The 14,060-nt window shown below is 43.6% G+C and overlaps 1 protein-coding gene across 5 annotated transcripts in view; it reads left to right on the plus strand.

The window, feature by feature from the left end:
- Positions 1–14,060, plus strand: part of ANKDD1B (ankyrin repeat and death domain containing 1B) — a 142,589-nt gene that overhangs the window by 45,431 nt on the left and 83,098 nt on the right. For 4 of the 5 annotated variants that reach the window (XR_012320203.1, XM_073680089.1, XM_073680058.1 and 1 more), the window contains exons 5-7: positions 1,178–1,282; positions 7,389–7,487; positions 9,091–9,193. Coding sequence is in view for 4 of the 5 variants with exons in the window: in XM_073680089.1 (XP_073536190.1) it covers positions 1,178–1,282; positions 7,389–7,487; positions 9,091–9,193 (307 nt within the window). In the remaining variant the exon portion in view is untranslated. The remainder of the gene's footprint in view (positions 1–1,177; positions 1,283–7,388; positions 7,488–9,090; positions 9,194–14,060) is intronic. The other variant, XM_073680081.1, reaches the window with a different exon arrangement.

Here is a 14,060-nt window from a genome sequence, read left to right on the forward strand (position 1 = left end):
TGAAGCATAGTCGGGGAAACATCATACTTTGGGAGTGTTTTTCTGCAAAGGGGACAGGACGACTGCACCGCATTGAAGGAAGGATGGATGGGGTCATGTATCGTGATATTTTTGCCAACAACCTCCTTCCGTCAGCAAGAGCATTGAAGATGGGTTGTGGCTTGGTCTTCCAGCATGACAGTGACCTGAAACACATAGCCAGGGCAACTAAGGAGTGGCTCCGTAAGAAGGTCATGGAGTGAGCTGAAACTCCATGTTGTCCAGTGACAGCCCTGAAACCTGAAAGTTTTGGAGAAGATCTGTATGGAGGAGTGGGCCAAAATCCCTGCTGCAGTGTGTGCAAACTTGGTCAAGGACTACAGGAAACGTCTGACCTATGTAATTGCAAACAAAGGATTCCTGTACCAAATATTAAGTTCAGTTTTACTATTATAAGTTCTGTTTTTACTGTTTTCTGTTTTTATTTTTAGATTCTATCTCTCACAGGTGAAGCGTACCTACGATAAAAACTACAGACCTCTCCATTCTTTGTAGGTGGGAAAACTTGAAAAATCTGCAGTGTATCAAATACTTACTTTCCCCACTGTATCTTATTTCCTTGTGAGAACACTAAATATTGAGGAAAGCACAGGAATTCAGGCAGTTACAAGTTAGTAAAAATGGCGCATATGGCGTGAAGATGTTGGCTTGGTATATCAGATACCTCTAATGCACATAAACAGTTTTTTACTATAAAAAGATGACAAAGTTTTTTATAAATTTGGCGTTTTTCACAGCTTCTCTTAGCTACGCTATGTTTATGAAACTGTCAAAATGTGTAGAAAAATAGTCTAGAACACAAAATACATTTCGCATGCTGCATGTATTCCAATTTTATGGTAAAAGTTGTCATGTATATCGCTTAGTAAATCTCAGTTTTACTTGATTAATATCTCTATAATTGATTGTTATTGGGACTAATTGTGTGATCTCATTGTCTATTCTTGGATATCCACTTTAATTAAAAGACCAAATTAAAAAAAAAGAAAAAAGGAATTTTATTGTATTTTCCGACAGACAGAAGTAATTTTATGTTTCTGATGTTTTTATCCCTAATCTTTCACTTGACTGGTCATATTAATAAAAGACTAAAAGAATGGATAAGAATATAAAATGTAAACTGGATTGTGTTTCACAGGATGGAATGAACGTTCTGCATTTTGCTGCCCAGAATGATAAGAACGACATAGTGGATTATTTGCTGAAGGAGCTGCAGCTGAAAGAGTTAAACATCAAGGATAAGGTAAGTGTCCCACTTTATATATTGTATTTTAGGAGTTAAAAGGAAGGAGACTTCCTAGAACTGTATGTATTATAGGCCTTATATTTATTGACACAGCTCTTTTGCCTTAAAGAAGTTGTCCACTACTTTTACATTGATGCCCCCTATTCCATTCAATGGGAGGCGGATATGGAGTACCCTGCGGCAGCCACTACAAGTAGACGACCAAGCGCCACAAGTAAGCTCTTCTGGCCGCCACCACGGCACCAATAACAGCTGATCGGGGGTGCCGGCTGATCAGACATTGATGCCCTATCCTACGGATTAGGCATCAATGTAAAAGTAGTGGACAACTTCTTGTAAAGTTGGGAAGTGGCAAGAAATAACATCCTCTATATTGCAAAATATGTTTCTTACCATTTTATCTATAGGTGACTCGTACATTTTGTGTTGCCAGCATTTTATATCACAGAAAACTCCTGGTATTGGTCAGTACTTACAGTCAAGAGCTGTATTCAAACTTCTGCTAGTCACTGGAAACTGTCAACATGCTTGTCAGATACAGACACACAGCTGACCTTCTATAAAGGCTGGACATACAGAAGCAGAAAGCCAGTTTAATTTTTTCCTTTAGATTTCTGAGTACTGTGTCTTCTGACAATGCAAATCAGAAGGGCATGGACGATGCAGACATTAGGGCCACATTCCTATGATGAGCTTTTGGTGAGCTTTTGATGTTGCAGATTTTCTCCACCTTTTAAGTTAATTAGGTTACTAGCGTTTTTTAGTGCTTTTTTTACATGTGTTTTTATTGCGTTTTTGACGCTGCTTTTTTTGTCTTTTGTTGTTGTGTCATGTTTTAGCACAGTGTGCATGAGATCTCTTTAAATATTATCCACTTTGCTGGAACTGTAAGGCTGCGTTCCCACGGTGAGTTTTTTACACTGCGTATTTACAAAGAAATGCAAGTAACCTATTTTACTTAATGGATGCAGAAATAGTGCAGAAAATCTGCAACATCAAAAACTCATCAAAAGCTCATTGTGGGAACGTAGCCTAAGATACTGCGATTTAGGAGCAGCAAAAATACGCAGTGTCAAAAACTTACCAAAAGCTCATGATGGACACATAGCCTGAGGCTACGATCACACAAAGAGCTTTTGATGCGTTTTTGACGTTGCAGATTTTCTGCATCATTTCTGCACCTATTAAGTAATTTAGGTTACTTGCATTTTTTACATGTGTTTTTATTATGTTTTTCATGCTGTGTTTTCTGTCACTTGTTGGTGTGTCATGTTTTAAATAAAGCTGCTTTGATTTTGATACTTGTTATTTGGCTTTGACAAAGCTTTATTAATAGTCATGTGTGGATTACATGCATTTTTTTTATCCATTTCTACCACGGGAAGACACTAAAAACGCATGTGCGTTTTTTACCTGCAGATTTTCCGCATCTAATAAAATTCTATGGGGAAAAATCTGCACATAAAACGCAGCGTACCTGCAAGAGAAATTGACATGTTGCAGATTTAAAACATGCACCGCAGGTCAGTTTACGCTGAGTAAAAAAAAAGCACAGTGGACATGAGATTTCTATAAATCTCATCTACTTTGCTGGGACTGTAAGACGCTGCGTTTTTGACGCAACGAAAATACGCAGCATCTAAGGCGGTGTGCCCACAATGAGTTTTTAGTGCGCTTTTGAGGCTGCACATTTTCGTCTTCTCAAAACTACACAATCTTACAGCTCCAGCAAAGTGGATGGGATTTATAGAAGTCTCCTGCCCGCTGTGCTTCTTTTTTATTCAGTGTAAACAGTCCTTCTGTGCGTGTTTCAAATCCGCAGCATGTCAATTTCTCTCGTGGGTACGCTGAGTTTTCTAGCAGATTTTTCCCATAGACTTACATTAAGTGCAGAAAATTTGCAGGAAAACTAACATGCACGACGCCCATGTGTTTTTAGTGCATTTCCACAGTGGAAATGCATGTAATCCGCACGTCACTGTATCAGTAAAGTTTTGTCAAAGTCAAGTACCAGGATGTATCAAAAACAAAGCAGATTTATTTGAATCATGACACACGAAAAAGAGCCAAAAACGCACTAAAAAATGCAATGAAAAGACGCAAGAAACCTTATTTATATAATAGCTGCAGAAATTCCACAACATCAAAAACTCTTCGTGGGAACTTAAGGAGTTTTCCTATCCTAGAAAGTGATGACATGATGTCAAGTGTGGTTCTCATGAATGGAAATGTGTTGCAGTTTCTTGTACGACAAGTTTCGAAGATGCACCGGTATGACGGAAAAAGCCGCGAAGGGGTCATAACACTAAGCCAGCAGTGAGCCCATTCATTCTTAATATCCACAGGGGTCTATGAAGGTGAACCACCACTGACCAGAAAGTGACGTCAAGTCCTGGTGATGCCATCACGTTCTGTAATGTGAAAAGCTGTTACGTTTCTGGCTCTGTAGCCTGTAGAAGTGTGACATACTAATATGTTCACCTGAAGTCTTTTGAGGAGTTTTCTTTTTTTTTTTTGAGTGGCTACTCGAAATCCTTCTTAAAAACCGCTTAAACCCCTTAATAATAGGACGATTTTTCATTTTTCCTCGCCTTCTTACAAGAACAATACTTTTTTTTATTTTTCTGTCACATAGCCATATGCGTGCTTTTTTCTTGTTGTAGTTTTGAATCATACCATTCTTTTTTTTCATAAAATGTACTGAAAGCAGAAAAAAATTATCCCAGTGAAATGAAAGAAAACGAAGGAATTCCACCATTGTTTTTTGTTTTTACGGTGTTCATTGTGCAGTAAAATGACTTGACAACATGATTTCCCAGGTCAGTACACTTATGGCAAATATGAAACTTGTATTGATTTATCATTTAATGGTAAAAAAAATTCTGCAGTTTGTAAAAAAAACAAAATTTTTTTTTGCTGTTGCCATTTTCCAAAGTCTGTAACCTTTTTATTCTTTTGTCAAAGGAACTGTGTGAGGGCTTCTTTAGAGCATAGTAAGCTGATGGTTTTATTTATACAATTTTTGGATACATACAATGTTGTATCCTATTTTTATTGTATTTTTTGGGGCGGTGTGATGATTGAAAAAGGCAACGTATGCGATACAAGAAAATTAATTTTAGATTTTGATAGATCAGAATTTTACAGACTTGGCAATAGGAAATACTATCATTTATTTAATTTCATTCATTTAATGAAATCTGCTCCAAGCTGGCAATGTCAAATCAAAAGACTGCAAAAAGGGCAAGAAAAACTCTTCCGGCACTCTTCAAAACCCGCTTCTGGACTCGCTTCAAATAAGAAAAACTCCTCCAAAAATTTTCCAAAAAAGGAGCCTTTTCACTTGAAAAATGTGTTACTTTAGAAAAACTAAAAAACTTACATGGACTATATTAGGATCAACCTTTGACTCATATGAAGGCATGCATGTTATTTTCTACACATGTATTGCGACATCCTCCCAGGGACTGCTCCTGCTGATTTACTGTAGATTCAGTCGTTTATTCTATGTACTATGCGGATTATATATCAGCCTCCCCTCTTGTAAACACGACACAATGCATTTCTTTAGTAAGAACTGGGTCGGCTGAATGTAAAAGTCTTCCAATATTGGTTCTGTGAGGTGTGCCTGGCTCCTTTGTGAAATAGCAGCCAGGTACAATCTATGAAAAGTCCTTGTGGTTTATTCTGCAGATAATCCTTGGGTGACTAGGCATAAAATGAGTTATGTATCATCATATCGAAGGTGCAGTTGGTGGCAAATATACAATTAAGCACAGAGTAATGTGGAGAATATTATCACACCCATCACACTGTCTCCTCCTGCTTGACTGGCAGCCTCTATGCTATGTGAATTCAGTCAAATGAGCCGTCAGTCAAGCAGGAGGAGGCGGTGCTAGGTGGGGTATAGAGCTGGAGTGACAGAGGCTTCAAATCTACAAATAGCTTTTCAGCCTCATTTGCAGTTCAATTAAAATGCTGATTTCTCACTAACAGAGAAACAGACTGGCCATGTATAAGTATTGCTGGACTTTTCTTTAAAAGAGCTACTTGCCATATTAATAGTTTGGGGAGTGAAATCTTGCTGACAGATCTCCTTTAAAGGGAACCTGACAGCTGATACATGCTGCCCGATCCATTGGCTGCATGTGGCAGACATTGGCTGTATGATTTCAGCCATGTATGCTCAACTCTGAAACACTGCAGCATTTCAGAGGAAAACATACCGTAATTTTATAGCCGCTAGGGACCAAGCCGAACAGGAGACTAGTCAGACAAGAAGGTCCCTGGCGGCTTCTCCCTGCACGCTGCCTGTGACTGACAGGTCTCTTCCTCCATGCATGTATAGGGAGAGACTTGCCACTCCAAGGCAGTAGGTGTGAAAACGCCGTCGGGAACCAACCTGTCAGAATAGTCTCAATCACCTTCACCTATTAAATTATGTTTTTCTTGGAAATGCCCCAGAGTTTTAGAGTTAAGCACACAGTGGTTAGCAGTGCAGCCTTGCAGCGCTGGGGTCCTGGGTTCAAATTCCACCAAGGACAACATCTGCAAGGAGTTTGTATGTTCTCTCCATGATTGTGTGGGTTTCTTTTGGGTTGTTTCATTTCCTCCCACACTCCAAAGACATACTGATAGGGAATCTTGATTGTGAACCCCAATGGAGACAGTTCCGATAATGTCTGTAAAGTGCCGTGGTATGAAAGACGTTATATAACTGAGGAAAATAAATAAAATATATGACTAAGATCATCCAGCCAGTGTGTAATACATAATATCCATGGATCAAGCAACATGGATCAGCTGTCAAGTTCACTTTAAGATACTAACTTAGGCCTTTATAGTCTAAGCTGTAGCTCTTTTTTTTTGTTGCAATTCTCTTTTCATTACTCAGTCTGACCTTGGTGTGAATTTGCTGGAACAACCACTCATTGGAAAATTGTCAACTGTCTTTTCCACTTGTGAATAATCTTTCTCACTGTAGAATGATGGACTCCATATTGCTTAGAACTGTCCTTATAACCCATCTCAGGCAGTAACAATTTCTTCTCTAAGATCATTGCTAATTTCCTTCCTCCTTGGCATTGTGTTACCACAACATTGCATGCTTCAGATCAGCAAAGTGCCCAAACTTCAGCTTTTATAGAGGTGATCACACTTGCTTTTCAAACAATTAATTAAAAGGGCATTTGACTACCAGTGCCCTCTTAATTGCTATGAAATCAATAAGGGTGTACTTAATTTTTCACTCACTGTATTTACATTTTGGCTAAGTTTTTGCCAAATAAATAATGACATAGTATAATTTGTCATGTGCTGTTGCTCATAGGAGGTTGTATTTACCTAATTTACCTAATTTTAAGTTTTTCTAAGGACTTGATGTGTTTGTATTATGTTCATAGAATTCAGACTGGTGTACTTAGTTTTTCGCATGACTGTATTTTAAGGAGTAAAGAGCACTGAGCTCAGTGATTGGCTGCAGTGCTGTCAATAGGACATCACCACTGCAGTCAACATAGCACAACAGAGAATAGGCAACATAGAGCCGGCTCTGGACCTGGGGAGCGTAAAACCCCTATCAACTGTTATCACCTCCGGTGGCAGCTGGTTGTAAACAGTGTACGGAGCAGAACACCACAGCCGTGTACACTGTTTAGTGGCTGCTGCCGGTCACCTCTTTTTCTATTCAGTGGACACTAAAGACATCAGAAATATAAAAGTAATGAATTATCCCTTTAATCTGATAAGGGAATGACAGAGGTATCTGATATCCCGTCATTGCTCAACATATCAATCAGCAAAATAGGGACTGTGTGACTGCAGAATGACAGTTTCCCCTTTCTTTAATTGCATGTTCACACTTATAAGAGAAGAGAAAGAATTCCAGAAGCCGCAGTATTTTAGAGAATTACTGCATTCACTGAAGTTCTGATATTAGTGAGTAATATCCACCTTAAAGGTCAAGGGTATAGCCATAGGGTGTGCAGAGGTAACCTACAAATGTACCTGTTACACATTTTACATTGGGGCTCAGAAGCTTCATGTTCCTTATGGGTTTGACATATTAAACTTCTATAAAGCGGGAATGTTTTGTCTTTTCCAGAGAGGCAGAGAACCGTTTCATCTAGCAGCTGAGAATGGACATATTAACATGATCAATAATCTACTTTCTATGGGATTATTCACATCTCAGGAAGACAAGGTGCAGTACAGCTCAGCTTGGCCTTGCTTTTTTTTAATTGCCATAAAAGTAAATGACAAACACCATGGTGACAGCGCAATGTGTACCGTTGATTTTGGAGATTACATTCTTCGAAAACAAGTTTTTCAGGTTCTTCCATGACCATTTACCAGCAGTAATGTCGGTGTGTGTTCATTTGCTATGAACAGCTATAAAGAATATAGCATAATCTAAATGGTTTGCCTGGTCACCATGAGTTGCTGACCTTTGGACAGGTCATCAATATCGGATAAGTGGGGAGTTCCACACTGGACACCCCACCCATCTGTACAGTGTTGGATTGGGGTACCAATGGCCCACCGGTAATATTGTTTCTGAGGGCCCACTGTTCAGCTACAATGTTACATTATTTTCATTCACAAATATATCTATGCTTCTCTATAATAATAAATTAGGTAGTTTGTTAAATGAATAAGGAGATGCTGCTTTTGTCTGTACATAGAGAATCAAGTGTATTCTGACAATTACTACTCACATATGGGCTGGGGGCCCACCGGGGAATTCACCAGTTTCCCTGTGTGACAGTCCGAGCCTGCATCAGTACCTGTGGCAGCCTAATGTAAACAGTGAATGGACGTTCCCAGGTATTGCAGCTCAGCTCCTTTTGACTTTCATTTTTTTCTTACAGAAATATATAGAATATTATATTTGTCACATAATATGTCCCCAAGGGGTCAAGAAATATAATGTTTGTCACTGTAACTGGGACATCCACAAGTGTTACAAGGAAAACAACCCCCTGAACTGCTAAAACACAGCAGCCCCGCTATGTCCAGAAAACATGTAATAGTAGAAGCCTATACATACGGCAGATGTCGGAAAGGAGTTAAAAGTGTCAGCATATATAACTATCAATTTCTTAAGGGGGTTGTTCTGGATTTGAAAAACCTGGCTACTTTCTTCCAGAAATAGCATCACTTCTGTCCATGAGTTGTATCTCCATTAAAGTGATTAGGACTGCAATACTGCATACAAGCTGGGAACCTGGGAACAAGAAATAATTCTAAAATATCTAGTATTTAAAGGGAGCCTGCCACATTGTACATGCAGGCTGTTCCGTGGACAGCACTGTATAGAGAAAAAGAAGCTGAGGAGAATAGTACAGTATATAGGTTTGTTAGAAAAGATTCAGTAGGACTTATATTTTATTAATTGAAATCCTTGATGTTTGTATGCATGAGTCCACTCGGCGGTCCTACTAGTGATTGACAGATGTCTCTGCATTTCTGCATGCACAGACACACAGGGAAGACTGTCACTCACTGAGTAAGACCGCCCACTGGACTCATATCCATACAAACAGGGATTTCAATGAATAAAATGCAAGTTTTACCGAAACTTTTCCAACTAAAATGTAGATTAATCTGATCAGCTCCTCCTGCTCTATAGCATCCAGTCTACAGATCAGAAACCATGTTCAACATGACAGGTTCCCTTTAAGTAATAGATTGCTAGAACTGGATTGAATGTTTCACGCAATATTCTTATTGTCGAGATCATGGCTTGTAAGTAGATCAGATCATTGATTACGTCTTTACGTCCCATATTTTTGTATTTGTCACAGGATGGTAACACGGCTCTACATTTGGCTGCTGCTAATGGTCATGAAACAGTTGTGAGAGTTCTGTTGCAACATTTTAAAGAAAAGGACTGTCCGAATAAGGCAAGTACATCAGTACAGTCATCATAGATTTCTAAAGCTGAGAGTTTAGGGGATGACTGTAGCTAGGGCTGGCATTAGGCTAAATGGTGCAAAAATGCTCTTCGGTGCCCCCACCTCATTGTTTGTGTACTTAGAGCACATCAGCGTACATGTTTGTATATGACAGGAACCCTATGTAACACGGGTACTTTAGATGCAGTGACACAGAAACAAAGAGCAGCCAATACAGGGTTAATAAACAGGGGAGGTTTATGATAATGACGCACCCCCTGGGCCGTGTGTGTGTGGGGATACCCGGAACCGGACCTTTTGTGGATGCTGGGGGTTGTAGTCCTTGCGTGGCGGGGACCCGGTCCCATGGCTCAGGGTGGTCAACCCAAATGGCAGTCTGTTTATGGGGTTTTGTGCTTAAATGTCCGACTACGCCACCCGTGAATTGCGGTCAGAGTGAACCGCCGCTGCAGGGCAGACCGCTGAGGCTGGTGTTGTGGGTGCAGCAGAGGGTAGTATAACTCCCCACGGGAGGAGTATAGCCTCAGGGCAGTAAATAGGGATGTTGGTGGTGATGGTGCGCGGGAGCAGCAGTAACCACACGGAGTCTGTCATGTAACTCAGGGTCTTTACTGTTGGCGGTATTAAGGGACCCGTCCGGAATACAGGTTAACAATGGAGGCCTGCTCAGTCTGAGAGCAACTGGGAAATCCCGCTGGTCAGGGGGAGTTTGTAGGCCTACCGTGCTGACTTCACTCTTTCTTGTCTATCCCGCTGTAGTGTGGTGGTAGCCTACGTCTCAGAGTGTACCGTGTTGTTCTCGCCCGTATGACTGGCGACTCGGGCCTTCCGTACTTCTCACCCCTCCGGGGCAGTAGTGGTCCCTCTCGTGTGGCTGAGCCTCCGGGCTTCCTTGGGCCAAAGGACTTGAAGTCCCCTGCATGGTGGTTTTCAGCTGCTGGGCTTATAACCCTCACAGCCTCAGACTCCAGTGTCCGGCTTTGTAAGTCTCTAGCCAGGACGAGCTCTGCTAGCTCCCCTCCTGGCCTTGTGTTCCTCCTCTGCCTACAGGGACTCCTCAGCCTGCTGCTGACCTGTCCCTATCTGCAACTTCACTGGAACCTTGTCTGGAACTTGTCTCTCTAACCCCGCCCCAGATCCAGTTTATAAAGGGCAGATTTCTCCCCTCCCTGGACTGAGGCAGGAGGTGCTGCATGCTAATTGTCCCCAACCAGGGAACCTCCCACCTGCTCTCAGACATGACATTGCTGCCACTGTGGCGACCAGACCTGGGGTGCCACATTTCCCCCTAGTGAAATTTAGTACTCCGGGACTAACCAATTTTTTTTTTTAAGGAAAACACAGCATAACAGAGAATAAGCAATAACATAAACATATATACAAGTACATTTAGTTTTTATAGGTCATGGCACTTCCGTGACCGGGTGTCCTTGTCACCCAAGATGCACTTTGAGGGACCCGTCCCAAACCCTCCATGTAGGCCCTCGGGTGGCTACAGGGCTTTGATGATCCAGAGCTGGACCACGTCTTCAGCCACCTCGACGGGTTTTGTGTTCTGTGCAACTATGTACAAGGTACAGTTCCGGTTATTCATTGTCCATAACCTGTTAGTCCATTGAACTAGAAAAACATAATTAATAACCAGGTAACACAGACATTAAACATTTCCAACTTTTGCATCTATACAGGTAAATACAACATATTAGATTCTCCAGCGAGCGGGTACCTGGCCTTTAGTGCTCCTGTTGGACCTACGTAACCCACTGTCTGGTGGTACTCTATTCGGGTCCCCTGTTTCCACCCCCTGTGTACTGGATGTGCTCGTGTCTGCACTAGAGGTATTTGCAGATGTTACGGGTAGGTTGGGCAGCTTTCTGCGTACTCTTCGGCTCACCACGGGCATGGCAGGTTCACTACTAGCAGAGGGTTGATTCTCCTGAGCTGCTGGTATGTACTCTTCAGCCTCCGGGGCCACTTGCTCTTCCAACACTACTTGCTCCTCTGCAGGCCCTTGAGGGGCTGGCTGGAGAAAGGTAAGGACGGGTACCACTATAGCGTTGTTGATTTTTGTCCAGGTTCGGGGAAATTCTCCGAGCACTGTACTGACCATTTCTTCCCTTTCCTCTGCGGGTTGAGGGCTATCTTGGTCTTCATCAGCGCTTTGCAGCTGCTCGGGACACTTCTTCAGGTGGTCTCTGGAGACAGTGGCTGTGGTCTCTCCTCCATCCTTACTGATAACACATACCTTTGGGTTTTCATGGCTTGAAGGCAGTACGTTGTACGGGTCTTTCTCCCACTGGTCATCCAACTTGAAGAGCCGTCTCTTCCTCTTCAAGACCTGCTCTCCAGGTGCCAGGGGGGCAGCAGGAGCATGCTGGTTGTAATTCCTCTCTTGCCTCTCTCTTGCTTGAGGCAGACTTCGCTCCACACTTTCCTGTACTTTCCGGTACTGCTGCTGTTGTTCTGCGTCCCAGTCTGCTTCTGGTGAGGTGTCCTTGGGTGTCAGGACTCCCATCTCCAGGTCAATTGGCAGCTTACCAGGTCTTGCTCTGATTAGGTAAGCTGGGGTGCAGTTGGTAGAATTTACTGGGATATGGTTATACAAGTCCACCAGATCCGGCAGTTTCTCAGGCCACAGGCTGCGTTCCTCCGGGGGCAATGTCTTGAGCAGGTCTATTACTACCTGGTTCATTTTCTCACACATCCCGTTGGTTTGGGGGTGGTAAGGCGTTGTCCTTATCTTCTTGCAGCCATACAGGTTGCAGAATTCCTGAAAGACTTCAGCCTCGAACGCTGGACCTTGATCAGTCAACACTTTCTCTGGATACCCGTGTGGGCGGCAGAAATGCTGCTGAAAGGCTCTGGCGGCCGTCTGAGCTGTTAAGTCTTTGACAGGGACCACCACTAGGAACCGGGAGTAGTGATCTACGATTGTGAGGGCGTAGACGTATCCTGATCTGCTTGGAGCCAGCTTTACGTGGTCCAGGGCCACCAGCTCAAGGGGCTGCTTTGTGATGATGGGCAGCAGGGGAGTCTTCTGGCTGGCGCGGTCCTTCCTCCTTAGGTTGCACGGGCCACAGTCTCTGCACCATCTCTCTATAGCCCCTCTCATGCCTACCCAGAAGAACCGCTCACGCAACAGGAACTCCAGCTTCTTCCATCCAAAGTGCCCTGCTCCATCATGGTATGCTTCTAGGACCATAGCCGCATCCCGCCAGGGTCAGCTCGTGTGTTCGAGAGTTGACGGTTCTGCGGCACAGCCTCCCCTCGTAGAGAAACAGCTTGCTCCTCTCCTTCCACAGCTTGTTTGGTCTCATCTGGAGCATCCGGAGCAAGGTGGGCATCAGCCTGGGTCAGCATCTCTTTTACCAGGCGGACTGCAGGGTCACTATCTTGTGTCTCTGCCCAACCGTGGTGGGGTAAGGGATTGAACGTAGTGGTGGCAGAGCACCTCTCCTTTACGCAGTGGTAACACTGGGTGATCCCATGACGGTGGAATGCAGGGAGTTCAATTTCTTCCAGTTCTTCTGGATCCTCTTCCCCGTCCTGCAAGTGAGGCATTCTGGACAATGCATCTGCGTTGGCATTTGCACGCCCTGTCCGGTATTTGATAGTAAATTCATAATTAGACAGCCGGGCCATCCATCTCTGCTCTAGGGCACCAAGTCTTGCAGTGTCCAGGTGTGTCAACAGGTTGTTGTCCGTGTACACAGTGAACTTAGAAGAAGCCAGGTAATGCTTGAAGCGTTCGGTGACCGCCCACACCACTGCCAGGAACTCTAGCTTGAAGGAGCTATAATTCTCGGGGTTTCTCTCTGTGGGTCTCAGCTTTCTGCTAGCATAAGCAATTACCCGTTCTCTGCCCTGTTGGATCTGGGACAGTACGGCTCCTAGCCCCACGTTACTGGCATCAGTGTGGAGGATAAAAGGCTGGCCGTAATCAGGGTAGGCCAGGATCTCATCCACCGTGAGGGCCATCTTCAGCTGGCGGAAAGACTCCTCCTCCAGCTTGTCCCACTTAAAGGACGGCTTCTGACTTTTAGTCTTTGACTGACCTAACAGGAGGTCCTGCATAGGGGCTGCCATTTTGGTGAACCCGGAGATGAATCTTCGGTAGTAGCCTACCAACCCGAGGAACTGCTGGACTTCCTTTATGCTGGAGGGTCTTGGCCAGTCCTTAATCACCGTGATCTTGTCAGGGTCTGGGGCTACTCCGTCAACACTCACCACGTGTCCCAGGTACTGTACTTTTGGCTTCAGTAGATGACACTTGGAGGGTTTCACCTTTAGGCCGAAGCCTGCCAGGGCATCGAACACCTCTGCCAGGTGCTTTAGATGGTCCTCATAGGTCTTGGAATACACGAAGACATCGTCCAGGTAGAGTAGGACCGTCTCGAAATTTCTGTGCCCCAGACAGCACTCCATCAGCCTCAGGAAGGTCCCTGGTGCGTTGCAGAGTCCGAATGGCATACAGTTGAATTCACTGAGACCCATCGGAGTGGTGAAGGCGGTCTTCTCCTTGTCTGACTCTGCTACAAGAACCTGCCAGTACCCGCTAGTGAGATCCAAAGTAGAGAAGAAGTTAGCAGATTTTAATGCAGCCAAAGACTCCTCTATCCTAGGTAACGGGTACGCATCTTTGTGTGTTATTCTGTTGACTTTTCTATAATCTACACACATCCTCATCGTGCCATCTTTTTTTTTTTACAAGAACTAGAGGAGCTGCCCAGGGGCTACAGCTATCCCTGATCACCCCAGCCTCCATCATTTCTCGCAACATACCCTCGGTATCTCTCTTTTATGGGTGGATGGTCTCCTGTGGGGATTTGGTGTTCCACCCCCTTTACTTGCCCAAAGTC

Source organism: Phyllobates terribilis, unplaced genomic scaffold, assembly GCF_046119375.1.
Source record: "Phyllobates terribilis strain yellow unplaced genomic scaffold, ASM4611937v1 Scaffold_1__5_contigs__length_1240528914, whole genome shotgun sequence".
In the NCBI taxonomy this organism is placed as follows: domain Eukaryota; kingdom Metazoa; phylum Chordata; class Amphibia; order Anura; family Dendrobatidae; genus Phyllobates; species Phyllobates terribilis.